Here is a 27,090-nt window from a genome sequence, read left to right on the forward strand (position 1 = left end):
CTGAAATCAGTGGCCCTAGCAATTCCGGCTTACCCGATGAGCTGCTTTCTACTTCCAAAAAGCTTCTGCAATGAAATCAACTCAGCTCTAGGGAATATCTGGTGGGGGACTGGTCAGAATGGCAATAAGCTGCATTGGAAAAGCTGGGATTACTTAGGCATTCCCAAAGTAGAAGGTGGCATGGGCTTCAGGGATCTTCACCACTTCAATTTGGCTCTTCTGACCAAACAATGCTGAAGACTAATCCAGGAACCTCATTCACTATGGGCACAAGTATTAAAAGCAAGGTACTTCCCTAACTGTAGCTTTTTTGAAGCTGTAAAAGGCTACAGAGCCTCATGGAACTGGTCTAGCCTGCTGGTTGCTAGAGACAGTATACTAAAGGGTAGTATGTGGCAAGTCATCTCTGGCTCAAATATTAGGATATGGGACGACCAGTGGCTACCCCCCCCCTCATGCTGGGGTCCTTAGACCTATGACTAGGCCCCCATCCACACCTACTCTGGTCCACTCTTTAATTGATTGGGAGACAAAATGCTGGGTGATTGACAGCATTGCTCATTTATTACAACCAGAGGAAGTGAATAGTATACTAAAAATCCCTATTGGACTGGAAGAGGAACATGATCGGTTGGTAGGGCCCTGGAATAAGGACGGAAGATATACAGTTAAGTCAGGCTATCATTGGGTACACAAGAACAGTATTGTGACTCACCAACCTACATGCAGCTCGTCCCACAGAACTGATCGAAAGACCTGGAAGTGCCTTTGGAAGATCAAGACTCTTCCTAAAGTTAGACTATTCCTGTGGAGGGTCCTAAATGGTGCGGCACCATCCATGTACAATCTATATAAGAGAAGGATTTCTACTTCTCCTTTATGTCCAATTTGTGGGATTGCAGAGGAAACTTTTGAACACTTACTATTCCTGTGCCCATGGGTGGAGGGGGTTTGGTTTGGTTCCCCACTAGGGTTAAGGGTGGACAAACAGTGCATCACAACCATTGATGTTTGGCTCCTAAAGATAGCAAGCACACAGCAAAACAGTAGTGATAGAAACAGAGTACTTACTTTGATGAGCTTCCTGTGTTGGGCTATTTGGAAGGCCAGATGCATGTTTGTGTATCAGTTCAAGCCCTTATCACCTCATCTGACCATCTCATCTGCTACTTTACTGGCATCTGAGTTCTACTCAGCAACATCGATGCCTAGTCCTGAGTTGGGAGCTGCAGGTCTAACCAATCCTCACTAGCAGGAACATCCTCTATGTCGTTGGTTGGCTCCCCCTCTGAATTTTCACAAAGTCAACTGTGACGCAACTTGGAGATCACCGGTTGAGACGGGTCTGGGGGTTATTGTTAGAGACTCTGCCGGAGAGTTCTTATGCGGATCTGCGTCTAGAGCCATCTGTGGTTCGGTCGTAGAAGCGGAAGCATCAGCTCTACTCAATGGAATTTCTCTAGCAAAAACACTAAATCTGAGAAAGGTCCTGTTCGAATCAGATGCCAAAGAAGTAGTAATGGACCTAAAGAATATAGGTCGGTGCAAGAACTGGAAGATATACCCAGTATTGAAACAAATTCGAAGATTAGCAGCTGATTTCGAGGAGTTTAATTGGGACTGGGTTCCCTGTGAAGCGAATAGGGCTGCTCACTGTGCAGCATCGCTTGCCTATGGGACGGTGGGTCCTCAGAGATGGGCTTTTCAGCCACCACCATCCCTTACCTTGGTTCTAAGGAACGACGGTCTCCCCTGCCCCCCGGCGGCGGAGATGTGATCGAAGGGTACACACTGTACCTTCTGCTATTTTGGGTCGTTTTTTTCCTATTCCTATTACCGGCTGTGGTTCTAGGAGGAGATTGACCTTTCCCTATTTGGTTGTATGTTTTCTTGGCCTGTTAAGCTTTGCTGGGCCTTTGGGCTTGTCCCTCAATGAAGTTATTTCATTACCAAAAAAAAAAATTCCCTAAAACAATAACAAATAATTTCTTTTGCTTATTAATGGGCCTTTAGGCCTTTGTTTGTTATTGTTTCTCAACCTCTATACCTATTTGGGCCTTATCAATGAATGGGTTCAGAGCTTGGGTCTCCGAAAGCCCTCCTCTTCCCTAAACCCTAAACCCTTCTCTGTATCTCCTCCCTCTTTCTCCCTCGGCGTCTCCTCAATTCGTCCTCCCAAAACCTCCCGAAGAACCCTAAGCAATACCAAGAACCAAAGAGAATATGGGAATCTTCGAACCCTTCAGAGCAATCGGCTACACCACCACCTCCGTCCCCTTCTCCGTTCAGCGCCTTGGCACTGAAGCCTTCGTCACCGTCAGCGTCGGCAAAGCCTTCCAAATTTACAATGTAAATTTTCACTTCCTATTGTAAATTTTCAATTTTGATTCTGATTAATCCTCATACTCTTATGCTCTTCATTGTTGCAGTGCGCAAAGCTCACTCTGGTCCTCGTCGGTGAGTTCCTTTCTCTTGTTTTGGCTTTCGAGTTTCTAAATTTTCAATAACAAAGAAGAATACTTTTTTGTGTTGTTAGATGAAACTTCACTGCGTTTTGCTGTTGTTTTAGTTTGTTTTGATCAAGTTTGTGCGGTTATGTGAACTCTGTTTGCCTTTCATTTCTGAAGGTCCGCAATTGCCGAAGAAGATTCGAGCTCTTGCTTCGTATCGGGACTACACATTTGCTGCGTATGGGACTGATATAGCTGTTTTCAAGCGATCTCATCAGGTTGGTTAGCAGCTCCTTTTCTGTGAGTGTGTTTGGATAGGGAGGACTGTGACTAAATTAATCTCCTTGTGCTAGTCTTAACTCGGAATTAAATCTTTGCATTCTCAAGCTAACCACAGTAGATGACATATTATATTAGTGACAGATGTGTTTTGAAATCAATTTAGAGTAAACGCTTGAGAAGTTCATTGTGCCGGTATCAACTTTGACAGTGATTTTAATGCAATCTGGTGGAAATAGTGGTGTGAGAACCAATGGCCTATATCGTCACTCTGTCACTTCTTTGTATGGACATTTACAGGTTGCTACGTGGAGCGCCCATAATGCGAAGGTCAATTTGTTGCTATTGTTTGGAGAGCATATCCTAAGTGTTGATGTGGAAGGTAATCTGTATATATGGACATTTAAAGGAATTGATGAGAATCTTGATCCGGTTGGACATATTAAGTTGGACGAAAATTTTACTCCTAGCTGTATAATGCATCCGGATACCTACTTAAATAAGGTAACTTCTTTTCTCTTAAAGAAGTTTTGTGACATTTTCAGTACAAATTGACCTCAAACTCTTTCCTCATTAAAGTTCATGGGGACTTTGTTTCCCTGTCAATCTAAAATTAAACCCTCATTGTGATCTGCACAGGTTATCATTGGGAGTCAAGAAGGTTCTCTGCAGCTTTGGAATATCAGCACAAAGAAAAAACTGTATGAGTTCAAGGGATGGAAATCTTCTATATGCAGCTGTGTTTCATCTCCTGCGCTAGATGTTGTTGCGGTTGGTTGTGCTGATGGAAAAATTCATGTTCACAACATACGATTTGATGAAGAGTTAGTGACGTTTTCCCATTCAACACGAGGTGCTGTGACTGCCTTATCTTTCAGCACAGGTAAGAACGTCAGGCTGTTGGTTTATAATACTAATTCTTTGTGCAGTACTGTTTTACATGATGCTACTGGATTATTTCTTTTATTCTTAGTACCATACAGTACTAGCACATTGTCAAAAGTGGGTGATGTACAAGGGCATTTTCCACACACTAAAACATTTGGCATAATTTTGATTTCCCTCCTGTTCAACATAATCCATTTTCTCTGTTTTTATATGGACATCAATCTTGAAGTGTGTTGACTTTTATATGTGTTAAGCTAGCTTATGCTATGTATTCTTTCTTTTTAGATGGGCAGCCTCTTCTAGCATCTGGAGGTTCTTCTGGTGTTATAAGCATATGGAATCTCGAAAAAAGAAGGCTTCAATCAGTTATAAAAGAGGCACACGATGGTTCTATACTTTCACTGCACTTTTTTGTGAATGAACCAGTGTTAATGAGTTCATCATCAGACAATTCTATTAAAGTAAGAGTTATTCAGTGTTCTTTCATGGTTTTCGTTACGCGTTACTTATTTCTTTTGTACACATTTAGGTTGTCAAACTCTGTAGGTAGGACCATAGGAAATAAGTTGGTGATTGTAAGTCAGTGGTTATAAGTTGTTTATTGCTTTTCCTTCTTCTTCAAGCAAAGAAGCGTTTCCATGAGTACCATGACAACTTGAGCTTATCTGCTCCATGAACCAACCATGATTGGGAACGATATACAGTTTCTGCTGCCTTAGTATATCTATATCTGCTGATAGTAGTTCTACGAGCATAGGCATGTTAATTGAACTTAGGACTACAAAAGTAATTATCAAATTATAAGTTTTTGTTTATCCCTTTTGAAGATTGTTTTCTTCCTCTCTCCAACAGGACCCTATTTGTTTTGCAGAATTAAATACTTCTTCAGCATCAATTTTTTTTTTTTTTAGATAATAGTTACTCGGCTTTCTTGTTGTTTTTATTTCTTGCTCGAGGTTTATTCTGATTTGTTATTATTTCCCATGCTATTTCAACCAGTATGTAATATTGATGGCATTTTTACTTCTCAAAAAATAAAAAAGTATTGGATAACCAAGATTAAAATGTGGATGTATAATTGATTAAGATCTGACTCTTTATGCGTCTTTAGATGTGGATTTTTGACACAAGCGATGGAGATGCTCGTCTTTTACGGTTTAGAAGTGGTCATAGTGCTCCTCCACAATGCATAAGGTATAATTCTATTCATATCGATTTTAGCTGCTAATATTTAGCTTCACCCTCTGTTGTAATAGTTAAAAATGAGGGTCGAATATATTTGAACATTGACCGTGCAACCATCGATATGGCTATGTGCTGTCTTGTGGTTCTTTCCTAGATCAAATTAGTTGAAAAAATTTCATGGTTGTTGCTCTTTATCCTATAGTTTTTTTTTTCTACACAACAAATTGAGTATTTCTGGACTTCTAGTTTGAACTCTGTACGACTTTAGTGAAATACTTGTAAAATTTCTATTTTTTCTGTAACCTTATTTCATTACTTTTTGTTGAGGGACTGGTTGCATTTCAGCATGGATTCTTTATCAATTTCACTTGTCAATATTAGGTTTTATGCAAATGGGAGACATATTCTATCGGCTGGTCAGGATCGTGCCTTTCGCCTTTTCTCTATAATCCAGGTTTGGACTCACACATCAGTTGAATTATTTGATGACAAATAGGAACATCATTATTATTTTTAAATTGTTTCTTAATATTCCCCTTGCTTTCTGTCATTAGCTTGTTCAAGTATGTAAGGCACTACCCGTTTAATATAGAAACTCTAGCAGTCAAATAGCTCAGTTTAATCTTCAATTGTGTATCGTTTCAGGGCTTTAGTGTGCTATAGATAGACATGCAAAAATTTCAGGATAACAATTGAACTAACTATCTATGAGCTCATCAATAGTTAGTTCGATACCAATCTTTGTTAAACTTTTTCGTACATAAAAGCCATATGCCGAGTACACTTACATATGAATCATTCACCTCTTTATGTAGTGTATGTGGCCCCTTCGTCTAGTAGTTATTTTCACGGTTTACATTATCAATTATCAGTATAATACATCTAAACAAATTCTAACGTCTCTTTTTTATTCAAAATTCAATACATTATTCTTATATAGTTACTTATTGTGATTAGGATCAACAAAGTAGAGAGCTTTCTCAACGTCATATAACAAAACGAGCAAAGAAACTCAGGGTGAAGGTATGACTTGACTGAGACCTATTATTAAATTAAATTTGTATTATTTATCTTTACTCTATTCTTTAATTGTAATTATTGTAGTATCACAAATCATATCATGCATGCACTGAACTCAATAAAAGCACCTAAATTAGTTTAAATTTATCTTGTTTTTTTTTTATAAAAAATTAAATTTGTTTTTAAAGTGTTTTCTCTGACTGTACCATGTAGTTCAGCTATTTGGTTTGACTCCTGTTCATGATTATACAACATTTGTCTGAATTTTAAAATTTTGTTTTATGCAATGCGCATGTAAATACAATTTTATTCAAATTGAATTTTAAATTGATAAGCTTAAGCATAGATCAGTGTTGTCTGTGTTTCCTTTTTCACTTCACTTTTTTTTTTTTTTTTTAAGGAAAGGATTCATTCTTATGATACTATGCTTCCATGGACTTGGTATGCAGTCATTTGGATGGAAAGATACAAAAGGACTTTTAAAAATGCAAAGAGAGAGGAGGAAAGAGGGGGGGGTGGTGTTTTTTTGAGGGGGGGGTTGTGGTTGTTGTTGTTGTTGTGTGTGGGAGGACTCAATTCTGGACTTTGGCTTCATTTTCTTATGACTGCGGGGACAGCTGCTTTGCTGACAATTTTTTTTAAACTAGAATGCAACTTTATCTAATGCCTCGGATGTTCTAGTTTATGGTTGTTTCTATTTTTGACATTTTGCCCACTGTTTCTGAGTTGTAGCTTCTAAGCTTCTTTTCCACTGTTCTTTACTCCCTCTCATATTGAGTTATTTCTTTCTAATATAAAATAAGGTTACCTGGACTAGGGATTTGGGTTAGATGTGGGTAGTTATTTAAGTTATGTATTTGATTCCCTCCTCCCCTTTTTGCATCTTTCTGAAGTGTTTTACCATTGTCAGTTCATGCTGTTGACATGTATTCTTTGTTAGTGACATGATTGTTTAAATCTTTTCTTTGCCAGAGTATACTAGTCCATTTTCTAGAAACATACATATCTAATAACCTTGGTATTTAGTCAAATTCCACTCCAAGTGTGGAATGCCTGACTGCGAACTATTATTAAACTTTCTTTGGTATATGCGGATGATATATTTCATGGTTTGAATGTTACATTCATAAGATAAGATAAGTAGTGATATTTCAGACTGCAGATGAATTAACCATTCAATTTCTGTTTTCCGTTCTAGGAGGAAGAGATAAAACTGAAACCTGTCATTGCTTTTGATTGTGGTAAGTTCCTGCGGAAATTTTCTGTTCGCCTTGTAATAACACCTTTAACTGACATAGTACTTTAATCTTAGAATACTAGATTTAGAATTGTAGTCTTATATTTTGAAGTATATGTTTTTAACAGTTCAATCTATGAGCTGTCAAAATAATACTTCACTATATAATTGAATTTATTGCTGTTTCTTGGCCTCAACAACGTGGAGTTAAAATTGCAGTAGATTTGTGCAGCTAAATCCATTAGGAATTTGCTGATTAAGCCTATTCAATTTAAGAAATCAGTTTCATCTTGGCTAATGAAGGACTTGCTAATTGCTATATGTTTTCTTCTGTATCAGAGCACCTCTAATTATATTTGTCTTTATTTGGAAATATATATATCAGCTGAAATAAGAGAGCGAGATTGGTGCAATGTTGTTACATGTCATATGGATACTGCACAGGCATATGTCTGGAGACTTCAAAACTTTGTTCTTGGGGAGCATATTCTGAAACCAAGACCAGAAAACCCAACACCTGTGAAGGTTAGAACTTCATTTACCATATCTATTGTTCTTTTTCAATACCTTTTGAGCAATATTTACAAGAAATAATCAAGTTGGATATTTCTTCTCTTTTGGTATCCATATGAGCTTTTATTTATTTGAAATGTACGAAATGGCAACAGCCTTCATAAAAAGATCCGGTGCTATGTGTATTTTCTGTGCAACCTGAAAGGCTTGTGTAAAACCACTTCTATACTGCAACCACTGTTAGAAATGATTTACGAAATCTGAATGATTGGTATTTATTTGGTGATAGGCCTGTGCCATCAGTGCATGTGGAAATTTTGCCATACTAGGGACCGCTGGTGGTTGGATTGAGCGGTTCAACCTGCAGTCAGGAAGCAGCCGAGGTAATTATGTGGATCCATCAGAAAGAAGTATCTGTGCCCATGACGGGGAAGTTGTTGGAATTGCTTGTGATTCAACTAATACTCACATGATAAGTGCTGGATATCACGGAGACATAAAGGTCAGTCTGTAATTCTCTCATACATTATTCTCTACCTTGCTATTGGACTTACCGGTAGATAGGCACTTTGCACAGGAATATGCTGTTAAGTAAATTGTCAAATGATTAAATAAATTAAATAAAAAGAAGAGTTTGTTCATGTAAACATAATGTGAACAGCTTTACCCCCTCCTGTTTTCTGCTGGACATTCTGTGAGGTATCTGCTTCCGCTATCCAATATATTTTCTAAGACTCATCATTTATGAATGTAAATCATAGAATTATTTAAAGTTTTAAACCACTCGTAGAATGGATATTTCTATATAAACCACTGATGGCATATATGGGTTTTATCGAGTGGACAAACTGCGTGTTAGGCCGAGTAGCGGAACCAGGATTTGAAATCAGGATGGTTTGAACTCTAAATTAATATGTGACAGTGTGGAGATCTAAATTGAGAAAATGGATTAGTCATTACTGGTAAACTGATTAATTATAGTTTCAATATACATGCACAATTCAAACACTACAATGGAAATAAAAAAGATGTTTTCCTCTTTGCTTTCCCCGCTTTACCAAAAAGTTGTAGGAATCTTGCATTCCCATCCCTAGTTGTGTGGCTTCTGCCATCCTGTTCATTTTAAGCTGCTAAATTCGTTTTTTTTCTATCAGCTATCAATACTATATGTAGTCTCATTTATAAGGCTCCTACAACACAGAAATACTTTTCTCTGGGTCAACTAAAGTTTTCTGGACCTTTCACTCAATTGTTATGATGTACAGGTCTGGGATTTCAAGGGACGTGGAGTGCCATCTAGATGGGAAGTCGGGAGCTCTGTTGTCAGGATTGTATTCAATCGCTTGAATGGTAACTTTTGTTTGACATATTTTTTGGCATGATTTCTATCCTGCTTTCCTTGGATTATGTTGTGATCAATCAAATTAACTTTCAGGTCTTTTGGCTGTTGCGGCTGATGACTTAATTATCCGCTTGTTTGATGTTGTGGCATCAAGAATGGTTCGTAAATTTGAAGGCCATACTGATCGTGTTACAGACATGTGTTTTAGTGAGGATGGAAAATGGCTTTTGTCTTCCAGTATGGATGGAAGTCTTCGAGTTTGGGATGTTATCTTAGCAAGACAAATAGATGCGTTGCATGTTGATGTGTCTGTGACTGCATTGTCTCTATCACCGAATATGGATATTTTAGCGACCTCCCATGTTGATCAAAATGGGGTCTATCTTTGGTAAGTCTTCACGTATGTGGAATTCCAAGGCAGTTAAACAGTGAGTGAAACTTCATTGGGATATTGTCATTGGGAAACTTCATTGTATGTAGTGGAAAGTCGAAGATATTTATGCTTACAGTGAATGATGAGCATGCAAAACAAAGAATTTGAATATAGTAATTTTTTTTTTTTTTGGTCATTGATAACATGAATATTGCCTTTTCATCACATTCTGCACCTGCAACTTTATCAGGGTGAATCAATCAATGTTTTCGGGAGCTTCAAAGGTAGATTCCTATGCAAGTGGAAAGCGAGTTGTGAGTGTTAAGTTGCCATCTGTCTCTTCGACAAAAGGTTCTGAAGCTGAGGATTCTGATGAGCCTGTTGGAAACTCTGAACAACTGAACGATGCTTCTGCTCTTCCAAGTCCTGTACAGCAAATTCCAGATCTTGTTACTCTCTCATCATATCCTAAAAGCCAGTGGCAAAGCTTAATCAACTTAGACATTATAAAGGTACTTTTACTGCTGCCTGTTTTTATTCAGGCTTGCAACCTCATTTCTAAATTTTCGCAACTGTCATGGATATTCTTTATGTTCTTCAGTACATTTTGTTGGTTACTAACCTGTAAGTTATGCAATTTCCAGGAACGAAATAAACCGATTGAGCCCCCAAAGAAACCTGAAAAGGCTCCTTTCTTTTTGCCTTCAGTTCCATCTCTTTCAGGAGAAATAATGTTTAAGCCTACTGGGTCGACAAATGAGGAGGCAAAAGGTGGTGAAGAATCATCTAGAATAAAGGCTGCTCTAGCGCCATCAATATTCCTTCAAGCACTTCAGTCATCTGCAGAAATGAAGAATTGTAAATATGTTATCTTTTAGACTGTACCCTATGGATTTACTGAAGTTTTATTTGTGATTCAGTTGAAAGGTTGGCTTGTTAATTGCTGCGAATCTTTGGAAGAGATAATGCTAACTATGATGTGTTTCTTTTGTTGCAGTTTCAGAATTTACTGATTTCATCAAAACTTTGTCTCCATCATCCCTGGATATGGAACTTCGAATTCTTCAGATTGTAGGTGATGAGGATGAAGAAGAGCCAGAAAAGTTGCTTCCAATTGAACTGCTTCTCGACTATTTTATACACGAGACTGCATGCAGAAACAATTTTGACTTTGTACAAGCTGTGATCAGGGTTTTTTTGAAGGTATAGATATAATTCCTTTCTGCATTCAACCATCTTTTTGCAATAAGTCATTTCGGTCCAGAAATAGATGAGTAACAAGTAGCATTACCACAGACCTTTTAGAAATATTATAATATCTCCTAGATAATGGTGGAACTCAGAACTAGAACTGTAATTAGAGAACAAATGGTTCCCTTATAAACTGGCCTCATTAGCTTTTATGAAACTAAAAAAATAAAAGAGTAAAATCACCAATTTCCAGTTGGTCGTAAAACTCTGTTTAATGTCTTTTGCCTTTGTTTTAATTTTCTTCCTGGACAGATACATGGCGAAACAATTCGACGCCAGTCAAGACTACAGGATAAGGCAAGCAAGCTCCTAGACGTTCAATGCAACACATGGCAAAGAGTAGATAAAATGTTTCAGGGTGCCAGGTGCATGGTCACTTTTCTTAGCAATTCACAGTTTTGACTGCCCCAAAAAAATTTATTGTATCTGGCCATCCCCGATTTTGTGCTAGGGTTTGGTCTCAGTTCTGAATAGTAGAAAATATTTGTTGTAATCTCAAGTTGGCCGAGATGATGCTCTCTCTATGTAGTTGATCAGTTGTCTTGGCCATTAATTAATTGAATCCGGGACTGATTAGATGTCTAGGCTAACATTGAAGATTTCACATCATCTGTAATTCTGTATAATACAGTTATAAACTGTGATATAGTTTGGTCCCAACTACTTATTCCTGAAAATGGTCTTTGATAAACACAATTAAATTTGCACAACCAGAAATACACTGTAGATGAGCACAGTTTTATTCCGACAACTGTAATATCTACATGAGAAATACACACTTATTTTCTTTTATTGAATCATTTGTGAAGTACCAGTACCCGGTTTCGATACTCTCCAAGTGCCCAGATGGGAAAGATATTTCTGTAGGCGGAGTAACTAATCATGCAATTTTTGTTGAAGACTCCCATGATTTGCTGTTGAAATAAACATAGCAAGTCCAAGGTTGTAAATTGTAAATTGTAATGTTATGCCTCTGAAACCTTGTACAGTATTTACAATAACAAATACCTGTTGTGGGAAATCTCCATTTTCCATCTGTGAATTAATCAATACCATTGCTGCTCGATGCAAGGGGATCGGGTCCCTTCCACCCTAGAAGTCACAAAATTGTGGAAAGAAAAAGACAAATGAGTGTATTGCTACCATTTCTAGGGAAACATGGACTTCCCAATCATATGACAGTAGATATGCTATCAGATCAACAGTTGGGAATCGTTAATTAGTACGATAAAATTCGCGTCATGTTGGCCTAGCTTTAAATCTGTTATGAAAAAACACACATATTGTCACACACCTGCCCTGCTTCAATTAGAGCCAACATAGCCCATGCAGTGTTTACTATATGTGGTTTGTTCCCTTCGAGATTTGTGTATACCTATTTATTCAACCATAGCAGAGATATCATTCAAAAACATCATATATGGTTTCCGGAAATGCTGAACAGAGGAGAAGGTAAAGAAAAAGCTGAACACAGATAGCTAGTAAATTCAAAACGCTCCTTTACCTTGTTTTGGCATGAAAGAAAGCTCTCTCCCCAGCCACCTGAATCGAGTTGCTTAGATAGCAAGAAATGGCATGCTCTTCTAATGCTATTACTTGTCTGATAGGTCTTCCACTAGCCATTAACCCCTTTACTCCAAACCATGTTCCATAGGTGTAGCAAACTCCCCAAGACCCATACCTGGAACATATTGAAGTATTAAGCTCAGTTCATGTTTATAAGTCCATTTTTGATGTTAGCATTTCAAAATCATATAATCATAAAATGGTTACAAACAAATTTAACCATGAGCCATCAGGAAGTTGTATGCTCTCGATGAACTGAACTGCCTTTGCAATACATGCTTCTATTTCTTTATTCCGATGCCCTGGATATAATTTCATGAATGCATTAAGGCCTTCAACTGCTGCTGATGTGCATTCCACGTACCTGCATGTATTCATAAGGGTAGGTAAGGACTTTTTGTATCATTACTTGTACAAATGTAATATGTTAGCGCACGTCACCAAATTTGTTTACCGAATGATGTGAGAGCATTTCATTTAATTCAAATTTGGACTCACTCTCAAACCCATTGGTTATCAAATTCAGTGACTCTGGTATTTTATATATATATATATATGTGTGTGTGTGTGTGTGTGTGTGTGTGGTTGTTCTTTTGCAAATAATTGAACACAACTACTTTGTTTTGGGAAAGCAATGAGGTACTATTTTTTGTTCTTACTGATAATCAATAACGATATCTCCAAATGTTTCAGCTGGATTGATCATCTGTTGATATTGAAAGGAGAGTCAGGTTTTCCCAAAATTAAAAACCAATTATCCACACTTGGTTAGCATATATACTTCAAATACCAGATTAAAAACCAAGAATTAATCGTTCATCACCTCCAACCAAGCATAGGATCTTGTGAGTTCATATGAAGCAAACCCTCCATTGCTGTTCTGTTGAGTCAAAGAAATAAAATACATGTCATTGCTCTTGTGATTACATAAATATTTTGCGATTGTACTGTAAGATGTCACAAGGTCAAGTTGTACCTGTAGGGATAATACTACATTGACAGCATCATGCAGTTGATCAGCTGCTATTGCTTCTCCCACAATTTCGCAGGGCATACGTGATAATAAGAGTGCTGCATGCCTGCAATTAGCTGGTGTTAAGCTACCAAAAAAAAATCATATTCATCAAATATTGATGGAGCAACAATTGTTACGTATGTACCTTCAAACCTTCAGCTGTACAATCTGAGACAGGCCAACCATTGTCTGGAGTGGAGAAGGGCCATCCGCCCTTAGAAATGTGACGGTACCAGTAACTAAGATTGCCATAGCTGTCTCTCCTAACCTATTTAAGTGATTTATCACACCAAAACCCAATTAATGGAAGCTAACGACAAACATATAATATATATATATATATATATATATATATATATATATATATATATATATAGTGTGTGTGTGTGTGTGTGTACCCAAAAGCACAAGTTTGAGTTTCATTATGAATACAGTACTTGCGTATTTTTGATGAAATAGTGCGCCTTCTTAAGCACAGAACCATATTCATTCACAAGGTTGGTAGAAAGGATTGCTTGAACAGCCAAAGCAACATCCCAGCACTGAGATCCATTATATCCCTATGTATGCATCACCAAAATGTTTAATTACTCACATTATCTTCTGAATATATAGGAAAATAATAATTAATTCAGGATTATTAACCTGCATTTTCATTCCATCTTCTGCAACCCATAGATAATCTTTGATTCTTGAAACATGACACTTGTATGCTTCTGAATTCGGATCCTCCACCCAACAACAAATCATGTTTAGTACCTGCATGTTTTTGATCATCATAAGCCTTTGTTCTTCAAAATCTCAGGGCATATTCCAGAACTGTAGATTAGTAAAATCATCTCCGGTAGCATAACATGTCAGACAAATTAACCATCTTTTTTTAAATTATAACATTAGTAAATAGTATTAGATAAATGATAAAACCTTATTGACAGGTCCAATGCAGATATACTGAGTGTTTTCATCCTCATAGTGTATGTGGTCCATTACAGTGGTGAGAGCTTTTTTCCTTAGCTTCGACAATGGCCATCTCATGAGAAGAGGTTCCCCAACCTTATGAAGACAGCCCCACAGCACGTCCTGTAAAATGGGATGTGGGTAATACAAATCCTCCTGCAGATTTATTTACGAGGAATATTGTTTTAGTTTACCTTAGCTGGAATAAATTGAAATGTATGAATGTCATAAATTGGCTTTCCAACTGAGAAACACCTCAAATTAATTTATCCAACTAAACCACTACAACAATTATTAGTAGTTGAGCTAATGAAACCTTACATTAATTCTCCAACAAGAATATTCCAATTATCTAGACCTAACCTAATTAGTTCACCATACTTGTCCTTATGGAGGTTCACTTCCTTAGACCTCACGAAACTAGAACTCTAGTATATACCCTGTTAAACAACTACTGAATCCAGAAGATATTATTTAATCTACCAGAACACAAGCAAAGCCTGGAATGTTATCCCATTGCAATTATTTTTCCCAGTAATTTAAGTAGTAGGCGTACCTTGGCGCATAGATTTCTTGCTTCGTCCCAATCAGTCAGGTGATAGGGAAAGGTATAAAGCTCTCTTCTGAGGGATAAAACAAGGCCGTTGATGGGACCAACAAATCTCTTGCCGTATAAATATGACATAGGCAGGTATACCATCCTACAGTGACACCACATTCGACCTGCACCATACTATCAATCAATCCCCCCCATATAAATGTATAATAAAAGCTAATCCAATTTATTATTGGGATAAAGTAACACATGAATGATAATGCCTCAAGTATATGTATGGAAGAAAACTAAACCTGGGTGTACTGGGAGAAAGTACGGTAAAAGCCACAATTCAGGAGGCAGTGGATTGTTACCGTCCCATTCATATACACCAAGTACCTGCCATGCATAAATTCTTAGTTAACTAACTAGCAAAATAGTGTCCCAGTGATCGACTTTCATTCCTAGCAATGAGAGGTAAAGATCGATAGAGTGTTCGACAAGTTCATTATATTCAATGGAGACGGTAAACTAGACGGGAATTCAAACTCTGAGCCTGAGTGTCAAGATGAATATATTATATATATACTTACTATATGGAGCTACAAACCCCATCATGTTACATTTGAACCAAAACCCTAACTACAAGTATTGCCATACAGAATTTAAGCCAATTACATACGTGAACTTGAGAAATAACACACTTTGATAATACATTACACTAATTACTACTAGCTACTCGTTAGTAACACAAACCCGTAGTTAATGTCGTATTATAGAGCTGCTGCCACCATGTACAGTTACTTTAACATATAATATATAGCAATATCAGATATATATATATATATATATATATATATATATATATATATATATATATATATATATATATTAAGCTACACAAGTTTGAGCTTGAGTTGTCCTTAATCATTTTTTTAATGAGTTTAATATGTATTTTTTTAATCATTTTTTCCTAATTGTTCTTTCCTGAAGGCGGCACTGAAGAAGGGTGCATCATTTACATGGCGGAGTATTATGGCCGGAAGAGAGGTGTTACGTCAGGGTCTCAGGTATCAGGTGGGTGATGGCTCACTTATCTCCCTCTGGCATGACCCCTGGTTGCCTCTTCCTTCATCCTTCCTACCGTTTTCGCCCATTATGGAGGGGACTGATGACTGGATGGTAGCAGATCTCATCGATGAAGAGAATAGAGAGTGGTTAGTCGGGTTGTTGAACGAACTATTTACTGAGGGGGAGGTGAGTAAGATTGCGGCCATTCCGTTGAGTCTTCGACAAGCAAGTGATCGTTTGATTTGGCATTTCGATTCTAAAGGGGTGTATAATGTTAAGAGTGGGTATCACACTTTTTTCCACTCTCAAAAAATGGTGCAGAAGGCCTCGACGTCTTCGGCAATCGCTGGGGGTCATCTAAGACGGTATTGGACCAAAATCTGGTACGCCACTGTGCCTCCCAAGGTTAAGATTTTTATTTGGAGGCTTTTGCATGGTGCTATTCCCACCAGGTCAGCACTATCTCAACGTAAAGTACAATTGCATGATCTTAATTGTGTCCTCTGCCAAAGCTCTATTGAAACAGTAAAGCATGTGTTCAAGGATTGTGATGCACTCCAATGTTTTTGGAGATTTAGCCCATTAAAGCTTTGTGCTAGGACCCATGCTGCACCTAGTATTAAAGAATGGATTCTTGATTTGCTGGATGTGTTGACTAGTGAACAGGTAGATTTGTTTTTTATGGCTCTTTGGGCTATCTGGACTGAGAGGAATAATCTAGTATGGAAGGGTGGAAATTTTCAGCCTATGCATATGATTCAATGGTGCATTAAGAGCTTGGAGGATTTTCAACAATATCATCCGAAAGCTACTAGGAAAAAGAAAAGGCCGATGACCAAATGGCAATGTCCACCTCGTGGAAGACTGAAGATAAATATTGATGGGGCTTTTAGAGCTGATTGTGGGACTGGAGGAATTGGGGTGGTGGTCAGGGATGATTTGGGCACGGGTATTGCCGCTATTGCAAGGCCTTTTCTGCATGCACACTCAGCCATTAATATGGAAGCTGAGGCGTGCAGAGCTGGTCTTCTTCTTGGTATTCACCAAGGTTGGACGGAAATTGACATTGAGAGCGATTCTGCCCTTCTGATTGCTGCACTCAATTCTGAGGAGGATAATTTCTCGGAGGTAAGTCGGGTTTTAGATGATTGCAAAGACTATCTCTCTGCTTTTCAATCAGTTAGAGTCCGACATATTTTTCGTGAAGCAAATGGTGTTGCACATAGGCTTGCACACCTTGCTAGTGTTTCTGGCTTAGATGATGTTTGGTTAGATGAGACTCCTGCTATTATTCAGGATGTACTCTACGAGGATTATTGTAATTGTTTCTCTGTAGCACGGGGTTCAGGTTTTATGTCCCCCCCGTTGCAAAATTCTACTATTAATATAATAAATGGAACCGGGCGTGGGGCTGAGCCTCCCAGCTAGGCTGGGTTCCAAACCCCTTTCAAAAAAAAAAAAAAAAAAAAAAAAAAGAGTAACGAAAAAATTAATAATGGTTGATTAAATTAATTCAAATATTGACATTCCAGCCTATTTTCTTTGTTTAAGCAAGAGGCTTGTCTCTGAATTATAATGTCAATTTGATTAATAAATAGGACCACACGGGTTTCACTAAACAAATGATACATGCATATCAGGACCACATTAATAATGAAGATTTCTTAATTGTTATATTATAAATTAGGGTTTAGGGCCAAATTGTAGGGCAAAAGGGCGGGCAATGCCAAATGCTAGCAATTCGAATATTGATCTGCAGAGAATTCATCTTAAGGTTTAGGTGCTCAAGCTTACTGAGAGCCACATCTTTCCCCATGATGGGATGTTGGTAACTCCTCCACGGTGAAGAATCCATTTTCTTGCCTTCTCCATGGCGCCATCACCGCCGTCCATCTCCTCTCCGAGCAATCTCAAACTCACATAGGACAGAGCTGTACAAAACATTGTGCTTTGGCCCTTCTATATGCAGTCCCCAACCTCCATCTTTGTTCTGCATGCAATTCATTAGTTGCAATTACATGATGGGAGTATTGTTAATCCAACCCAATTATTAAGGTTTTCTTGGAAGCACCTTTGGTTAATTATATGCACGTACTAATTACCAAGGTTTTAAGTTTCTCCGAAACTGCCGAAATTTCCTTAAATTTGAAGTACCGAAACGAAATTCATATGTTATATAATTTCCGTCAAAAGTTTCCCGAAATTTTCCGTACATTTCCGCGAAATTCTTAATTTCTGAAATATCTACACACAAAAAATATATTAAAAAATTCACACCGAAATTTCTGTGAAATTCATTTGTCACTGACAAAATATGCAATTTTAATTTTTTTTTTTCAATCAAGTTGAAATTGGATACAACAAAACCCTCTTTGCTTTATCTGCTACCAAAGTTCTACCTCAGAAAGTACTTACGGAATTGGATCAAGCTCACAAGGTGGAAGCACATATGGCCTTTTATCATTTTTTCGTCCCAAATGCCGCATGCTTCATATAATGAAACACCATATTTGGCAATTCCACAATATCTGATATGTGGATTGCATGTGGGAAGAGATCAACACACATACATTACCCATGTGATGAAGTACCAAAATCATGGCCGATCCTGAGAATTCAGAGACCTAGTGCGAAAATTTGACCAAGACCTTATGTTCATTACATAATGACTTTAAAAAAAAATGAATGGGTATAATAAAATAGGAAAGTAAAAAACAAAAAACAAAAAAAGGAAGAAAAAAGAAGAAAGGAAGATTAAAAAAGAGAAAGAGAAAAGGAAAAATAAATAGGGACAGAGAAAGTAAAAAAAAAAAAGGAAGGAAAAAGAAGAAAGGAAGATTAAAATACGGAGCCTGGGACTCGAACTCATGACAAGGGAATGAAGGCCCGCGCAGGCCTTAACCAACCTACAAACTAGACTACACAAGCTTTACTGGTTCTATAAGGAACTAAATATATTATATTCACTATACCTATATATATATATATATGTATTTGAAACTCGAAGTCGGAGGCCTCCCATTTTCGGAGGCCTTGTGCGGCAGCACTACCTGCACACCCTCAGGGCCGCCCCTGACCAAAATCATTTCTAAAATTCATGTACATTGTATGATACTAAATGGGAGCAGTTCAACCACATAGATCGAACCACATCGTAGTAGTTCTTATTACTAATGCTTTATATTGCTTTTGTTGTACTCGTTCATTTTCATTCACGGGGTTTTAGTATTACGTCTTTCCCGTTGTATTTTTCTAATTATTAGTGAAAAAGGCGTGATGGTCAAGCCTCCCACTAGGTTCAAGCCATAAAAAAAAAAAAAAATCACATTCACATTGTCAATATACAGAACATTTATAATTACATATAGATAAAAACACTAGTTTAACAACTTACTACAGTTTAGTTAATTACCCATCTATATTAAATATAACAATTCTATTATTTATGTATAATTTTAGAGAGGTTATATTGTAAATAAGTTTATTATAGGTTATAAGTTTAGTCTATATAAAAGTTTCATTCAAAAATATCATTTTATAAATGCAACTAATGTGATTTCTTTATTTTTAACCGAAATTTCCACCGAAATCGAAACTTTCTCCGAAATTTCCTTAAATTTGAAGTACCGAAATCGAAACCGAAACCGAAATTTGAAACCTTGCTAATTACTTATTGAAAGTACAACAAATGCAAGTATATACACTTAAAATGTTTCAAATAATAACAATAAAAACTTTTATATGTTGTAAATATTATTTCTTATGTGGCTGTCCACGTTATTAGTTAGGGACCTACATGTAATATCTCAATAGTTTAAACACTTATCATGTAAACCCTACCTCTATATAAGGGTGGCCTCCAAGACTGAATAAGACACTTCTCTATTTTCCCCTCATCCCTCTTCATCTTTTTCTTACTCTCTACAAAAGTAAGTCAATACTTTATAACACGTTATCAGCACGCTCTATTCTTTTCTTTAATACTCTATGATGATCCATGAGTCCTTATGGTGCAACTCCGTTGCTTCTAACCATTACTCAAGATCTATGAGTCTTATACTTCAATTACTTTTTGCATCAATTTTTTTTTTTTTTTGGCAAGCATGCGTCAATGGTTTCTCTTCTGTTTGCTAACTATGGGCAAGATATATATTAATCGCACTATGGTTCTGCAAATATATATAGATTAATCGCACTATGGTTCGCAGAAACATCTTGATATATATATATTAATCGCACTATGGTTCTGCAAATATATATATATATATATATATATATATATATATATATATATATTTTGATATGTTTTCATATGATGCCCTCAACGTTTCTTTATATATATATATATATAAATATATATGAGGTATATGTTGTTAACATAATTGATATATGTTTGCCGTTTCATTACTTATCGCATATTTAATATGTATTTAATTAAATTTATCTTATATGTTTTATCAATTAAGCATACTTAATATTCATAATACAAGTGAACCTGAAGTTTCACTACTGCTACTCGAGCCAGAAGTTTCGAGTACATATCCGTTTGAACCCGAAGTTCAAAAATACGGAATTTTAGAACCTGAAGTTCTAATCATAAGAACACGAACCTGAAGCTTCGTGCATATAATTGCGATCCAATGTTCACTTTATTTTTTTTTCGAACTTGAAGTTTCGATATTGATTACTTGTTAAGAACCTGTGGTTCTAACACTATATATGGATCCTAACATACCTCATCTTCATTGTGGCAGGAAGATGACGAATTTGGCAAAATTGGATTTTGTCGCCCTTGACATCTCTGGCAAGAACTACCTGTCTTGGGCCCTTGATGCAGAGATTCATCTCGAAGCCCAAAACCTTGGGCCTACAATCAAGGAAGGAAACTCAGCATCCCCGCAGAATAAAGCTAAGGCTATGATTTTTCTGCGCCACCATCTCCATCAGGGATTGAAGGACGAGTACTTAACTATCAAAGACCCACTTGAGCTATGGACAGGTTTGGCAGATAGGTTCGCTCAACAAAAGACTGTTGTGCTCCCTAGAGCACGTTATGAATGGACGCATCTGCGCCTTCAAGATTACAGTTCTGTGATAGATTATAATTCTGCCATGTTCAGGATCACCTCCCAAATGAATCTTTGTGGAGAAACTGTAACTCAGGCCATGATGCTTGAAAAGACCTTCTCCACTTTTCATGCCTCCAATATGGTCTTACAGCAGCAATACAGAGAAAGAGGATTCACCAAATATTCTGATCTCATCTCTTGTCTTTTGGTGGCTGAGCAAAACAATGAGCTCTTAATGAAGAACCATCAGTCTCGCCCTACAGGATCACAACCATTCCCTGAAGCGAATGCTACTTTTACTAGTGGTCATGGCAATAGACATGGTGGAAGGCATGGCAAAGCCCATAACCGTGGTCATAGACGTGGTCAGGGTCGACAAAATGGTCAAGCTCGTGGGGGCTACAACCAGCAGTTGGGCCCAAGAAACAATGCCAGGATTACTAAAGGAAATGGTCAGATGATCAAAACTCATAAAAATGAAGACAGTGTTTGTCTTAGATGTGGTGGTAAAGGCCATTGGGCTCGCACCTGTCGTGCAGAAGACCATTTGGTGGCCCTCTACAAAGCTTCCTTGAAAAAGAAACATGTGGAGACAAACTACATTGACCACTCTGACCCATGGGATTCATCTGAGCCTATAGACATTACTCCACTCGATGTCTCAGATTTTTTTGCGAACAATGGAAGCAATTTTGATGATATGACCAGTGGTGGAATTCTTGACGACGACTAGTTGTCAGCCTATGTTTAGGCATTTTTTTTAATTTTCTTCCTACATTAGTCACCTTTTGTTTAGGCCTCTGATTTTTTTTAGTCTGGTTTGTTCCTAGCTATTTTGCAAGGCAATAAAAAGAAGTTTTTTTTTTCTGGATATTTTTTGCCCTATTATGTGGTTTATGATGCATTAATTAAATTGCATAAGGGGCCTCTATATTTTTTTTTTCTGGAGCTCATTAATTAAAATTGCATGTGGTCTATGATGCATCTATTTTTTTTTTTGACGTCAAGGAATTATGATGGGTATATATATATATTTTTTTTTTTTCTCCTCTCGCACCCAAATGAATGACTAAATTGTTTTTATCTATAAATGATCTATAATATCATGTTTTACTGCCTTAGTCAAACTAATTAATTAATTATTATTATTATTTCTTTTATGAAGGCATGAACATGGATTTTGGATGCTCTCAACTTATGAAGGATGGAGAAGAAATATGTCTTGCTGACAGTGCCACTACACATACGATCCTTCGTGTAATACCCCGGAAAAAAATCCAAATTAAATTCCGTGGATTTTTAGAAATGATTTCACGATAGTAGGAGCGAGTACGAAGCTTGGAGAAGTTGTGGAATTAGTTCGAACGATTTTATTTTCGAAAACGAACGTTTTTAGGGGGTCAACAAAGTTGACTTTTTATACGTTCAAAATTTGGGAAAAACTTCCTTCATGAAAGTTGTAGAGCTCGTCGATACGAGTTCGTGGACATGTGGAACGCATTATTCGGAGTTCGTATGATTAAGTTATGAATATTTGAAAATTGGGAATTTTCTATAAATAGGAAAAATTTCTGATTTATTCATTAAGGACGAAACTTTTCTGTTTTTGCGGAATAGTCCCCCGGACTCTCTCTCTCTCTCGATCGAAAACCCTCAGACCCGGCGGGTCGAGCTCGACCCGACCCGGCTTTTTCACCACCCTCCGGCCACCTCCAGCTCAGGACCCGGCGCCTCCCGAACTCGCCGCTGCACGCCCAGTCGCCTGGTGGTGTCATCTTGCTCCGCCGCTGCCCCCAGAAGTGGATCGAAGCCCCCCCGAAGCTAGAACCCGACCCGACCGGAAAACCACTTTTCCGGCGTTGCATGGGCCGATCGTTCCCATTTTCGTGATCTCCTCTTCATGCTGATCATCCCCATGTAAGCCTTTCATCACGATTTTGTGTATAGAACGCTAGATCATGGTTTGACTTTTTCGACGTCCCTGATTTAATCTGAAATCTGATCAGACGCACGAGATTAATCCAACTTCAACGCTTGATCTAGGACGATCTAGGCCAAACCAGACTTAGCTCCAGGTATGAAAGTCGACCACCCTTTCAGTTTGAACCAGTTTATAGTTGGTCACTTTGCCATCTGAGGTGGTTGACCGGCGTTGACCGCCGCGTTGACCGCCCACTGACCACCGCTTGTGGCGGCGCATCAGACCATATTTCGAGTTTTCATTATCTAGGCGATGATCTATGCATCCATACGAGCGTTTTGATATATAACATGGTCATGTTAGAAAAAGTTGATAAATAGTGGATTTACGTTTTGACGTTACTATTTAACGTTTTTACGTTTATCTTCGGTTTACGATCTGTGAAGATCTGACCATCGGTTTTGCTTCAATTTTGGATATGTTGATCGTATGACTGTCCCGGTGACTTTGTGAGGTCACGGGCGAAGATCCGACCGTTGGATCTTCGTATAATTGAGAAATAGTGATTCGGAAGGCGATTCGTGAGAATCTGACCGTCGGATTTTCATATAATTTTATGGAGATGTTTGTTAGAGTGATTCAAGAAGATCTGAGTCTTCGTGATAATTTTGGAGGATGATCCTAAAGGCGATCCGTGAGGATCCGACCGTTGGATCATCATTAAATTCAGATCCGACCGTTGGATCATCGTATAATTTCGATCTGACCGTTGGATCATCATTAAAATTAGAATCCGACCGTGGGTTTCTGTATATGTGTGCTTTTGAGTTGTTGGCTAAGTTAAGATCATTATTGGATTAGGTGATCGATGGATTTATTTGGCGGACGATTCGTGAGATTGTTAATGGAGCTGTTAAGAAGACGCAGCTGGATTAGAGGTGAGTAAACCTCACGTGGTTCATATTACGAACCCAATATAATTAATTGCTTTATTTTGCAATCATATGAACTATAGTTGGTATTAATGGGCATTCCTGTGTGAATGTCTATCTATATATATATTATTTATGTGAAATAATATGTATTGTTGAAATTGTGAGATATTATGTACTGTTATGGTTGTGTTGAGTTTATTGTTGAAAAGCAACAATATTGTGAGAGGTATTAAATTTATTGTTGAGAAACAATAAATTGTTGATTTGTTGAGATATATTGATCTGTGGAGATCAATAGGTCACGGGGGTGACCATGGCATCTATTAGTGAACCACGCCCTTGTACCGGGTAGGTGGAAACTAATAGCATTAAATCGTGAACCACGCCCTCGCGCCGGGTAGGTGGAAACGATCAGTTAGAGCTCTAGTCTGTCTGCCAAATGTTGAGTGACCTTATGAGGGTAACGGGGAGTGACTCATAAGTGTATAATATTTATATATATATATATTTATATATATATATGAGAGTGAGAAAGTGAAGTGGTTTTGTGGTGATCATTGTAATTGTGATGTTTCTACATTTCTATACTTGAGTTAAAGGAAATGTATTTTATTAAATCAACAGTTCTTCTTGTTTACTCATACTGGCTGTAAAAAGCTTACCGGGTTTTGTGTTGTTGCAACTCCCGGTACACTATTCAAATTGTGTAGCGGGTAATCCTACAGGACAGGAGAACCAGGACGGTGATCGTGCGGTTAGAGCAATTGTTAGAGTTTTACAGCAATTGTACGTTGTGAGGTGTGTTATGCTCATTTGAGCTTTACAATATTGCTCGTGAGAGTGAATTGTAATAATGAACTCGAAGTTTCGAGATTTGGATTTTGTAATTGTAATTATTCATGTTTCGGATTTGAATTTATTATTCAAAATTCGGGGCGTGACAGTTTGGTATCAGAGCGTAAGGTACATATTTGGTGATAATCAGTACTCCCCGAGTGATGGCCCGTCTGCAGCGGATCCCCATCATATACTCTTCGGTACTGGTATAATCATTGGGTATGTCTTAGTATGGGGTCTAGACAGCGTGTATGTCTGTAGGACGGTAGAGTTGTCTTCTAAGTTCGTATTAGAATAAATTTAGTTTCCGCAGGTTGTAATCTTCGAGGAATAGAGACCTCTAGATTTAACTCTGATGAGTCGGTGAGATTTGTTTTATGGAAGTGAGGTCCTTTTGGATGTTGAAGTGTTGGTTGAAGGCATGATGTTGACCTATGCACGTACCTAGTGTGGATACGAGTATGAATTGTTATAAATTTTGTCTTCTTAAGTTGGACGTACAGACGTTTGGATGGGATGTACGTATCAAGGATTAAATATCTTGTTTTGTAATGAGATGTCCTTGTGGAGTTTGTTAGTAGGGTTGAGGTTAGGAAAGAAATTATTGTGGTTACTTCTTCCTTGTGCTTGTAAGTTGTTAAGCAGGGTTTAAGGTGCGAGAAAAGAATTTTATTTTGTGCTCGATGGTTAGAGATGAGAGACCATTGTTTTGGGTTGTCGTTGAGTACTATAATTCCTTCAGAATCAGGATTGTTGGTAGAATTGGAATTAGTAGTAGTTTTGGTGATTCGGAATTTGAATTGAGTTCGTGAGATATGTCTTATATACGTGGTTGATGTTGCTTGCATCATTTTGGAACGATACGTTACGATTCACAAGGAAAACTGGATTTGAAATTTATTCATTTGAACACCATGGGTTGATGACCTGACCGTGACTTGTGAATATAGTTTTGTTCAAGTGAATGAAATTGAATTTTGTGGCCTTTGTGTGGTGAACTAGTTTTCTTAAGTGTTGGATCGTAGTATGGAGATGGACTGCAGTGAATTTGAGGTTGTTTGTGTTTTAAGTTTAAGTAGGCGGGACACTTAAAGTTTTGAAATGGAGTTTGATCTTGGTCGGTAAATAATGGGGAGATTTAGAGTCAACTCTCTGTAAATGTTATTAGATGAGGGTGTGTTTCTGTGGTGATGGATTTTAGGAGAAATGGTTAAGTGCAATTTTGGGTATTGATTTTAGTGACTTTGTTAGGTATCCATAGTGGTTCAAGTGAATTACTATGTGATATGGAGTTTGATTCGATTTCTGAATCGCTAAATGTTAGGGATTGAATTGTGGTGAGTTTTTGTTGAAACAATTGATAGATGGAATTATCGAGATTCTATAAGAGTGGTAAGAGTAACTCTAAAAACGTGGGTTTTTCCTAGCTAACTCAGGATGTGTTTAGCTTTATAAATCCCTAATCCTATCGATGCAATTGTTGTGTTTGGTTTGACTCAGAGGATCCTAGCTAGACCTCGATGCGACTTAATTGATTGTTGGATTCTTTTTGAGTGATTGTTTTTATTGCATCATTATGAAAGATGTGTGCAGTAGAGTTGTTTATGGTTTTGAAAATAGTATTGGGTGACCAAGGTTCGATCCTTGGTGTTGTTGTTGGTTAAACAAAAAGAAAAGAAAACATGCACACCATCTTATTGAGTTATATTACAAAAAAAAAAAAAAAAAAAAAAAAAAAAAAGGAAAACAAGGACTATGCTATACTAAGCCTAGTCAGCAGCTCCGGATGGATTGAGGCTGAGCTCAAGAGAAACGTTAGAGCCACTGTTGTAACCGCCTGAGCCACCAGAATAGTAACCAAATACGCTACCTTCCTCGGATGTAGTCTTCAGGTTACCAAAGACGTCCTCGCCGTGCACGGGGAACAGAGGAAGAGTTTGAACCTCCTGGTGATCTCCTCCTCGTTGTTGCAGGGATGTTTGTCCTCCTGTTGTGCCAAAAGAGTTGGACTGGTATTAGTGTTGAAGTGTGAGGAAGAATATGAAATAAAATTTAAATCAAGAAATCCTTCATTACCAGTAGAATAGGTGGAACCAAAGTTGAGATCAATGGATCTACCATCATCAGTAGAACTAGTGGACCCAAAATTGATGTCAATGGATCCACCAGCTGGCCCAAAATTGATGTCGATGGATCCACCAGCACCAGTAGAACCAGTGGACCCAAAATTGAGATCAATGGATCTACCAGTACCAAGAGAACTAGTTCCCATGGGCACTGGAGCAGCCTGATTACACCTATTCATCTGCTTCTCTCGAGCCCTGACGTTCTGGAACCAAAAGTAAATGTTCTTACCCTCAACATACCCATACTGGTTCAGCTGGAGACAGATCTCGTGAATCTGCTCTGTAGTTGGGCACTTAAATCCCTTGACGTAGTAAAGATCCTTGAGGATTCTTATTTGTTCTGGAGTAGGAATCCACCTGGTACGGCTTCGCCAGAAATCCACGTTGGCACTACTTCCAGCTGCTTGGGTGTTTCCTCCCTCCTCTGTTGGTTGCTGTTGTTGTGGTTCCATTTGTTGCGGGGTTTGGAGCTCCATTAGTTGCAGAGTTCGTGGCTCTTGGGTCATGGAGTGAGAGGATG

At 37.8% G+C, this 27,090-nt stretch overlaps 3 protein-coding genes and 1 pseudogene across 3 annotated transcripts; 3 read left to right on the top strand and 1 right to left on the bottom strand.

Annotated features, from left to right (window-relative positions):
* The first annotated feature begins 2,085 nt into the window (after nucleotides 1-2,085).
* On the top strand, nucleotides 2,086-11,184 carry LOC133708435 (uncharacterized). The gene is made up of 18 exons (XM_062133894.1): nucleotides 2,086-2,349; nucleotides 2,430-2,457; nucleotides 2,628-2,728; nucleotides 3,030-3,233; nucleotides 3,369-3,612; nucleotides 3,903-4,078; nucleotides 4,729-4,811; nucleotides 5,184-5,256; nucleotides 5,760-5,825; nucleotides 7,021-7,063; nucleotides 7,445-7,584; nucleotides 7,862-8,074; nucleotides 8,838-8,922; nucleotides 9,008-9,302; nucleotides 9,538-9,799; nucleotides 9,932-10,145; nucleotides 10,285-10,490; nucleotides 10,791-11,184. The coding sequence occupies exons 1-18, from the start codon at nucleotides 2,224-2,226 to the stop codon at nucleotides 10,938-10,940; spliced, it is 2,709 nt and encodes a 902-aa protein (XP_061989878.1). The 5' UTR covers nucleotides 2,086-2,223; the 3' UTR covers nucleotides 10,941-11,184.
* On the bottom strand, nucleotides 11,117-14,776 carry LOC133711742 (cycloartenol synthase 2-like; annotated as a pseudogene).
* An 870-nt stretch (nucleotides 14,777-15,646) lies between these two features.
* On the top strand, nucleotides 15,647-17,462 carry LOC133711743 (uncharacterized). The gene is made up of 2 exons (XM_062137839.1): nucleotides 15,647-16,810; nucleotides 17,370-17,462. Exons 1-2 carry the CDS (start codon nucleotides 15,647-15,649, stop codon nucleotides 17,460-17,462), a joined length of 1,257 nt encoding a protein of 418 aa, XP_061993823.1.
* Nucleotides 17,463-20,440: 2,978 nt separating this feature from the next.
* On the top strand, nucleotides 20,441-21,484 carry LOC133711744 (uncharacterized). The gene has a single exon (XM_062137840.1). It carries the CDS (start codon nucleotides 20,441-20,443, stop codon nucleotides 21,482-21,484), a length of 1,044 nt encoding a protein of 347 aa, XP_061993824.1.
* The last annotated feature ends 5,606 nt before the right edge of the window (nucleotides 21,485-27,090 follow it).

This window comes from Rosa rugosa, chromosome 5 (assembly GCF_958449725.1).
Source record: "Rosa rugosa chromosome 5, drRosRugo1.1, whole genome shotgun sequence".
Lineage (NCBI taxonomy): Eukaryota > Viridiplantae > Streptophyta > Magnoliopsida > Rosales > Rosaceae > Rosa > Rosa rugosa.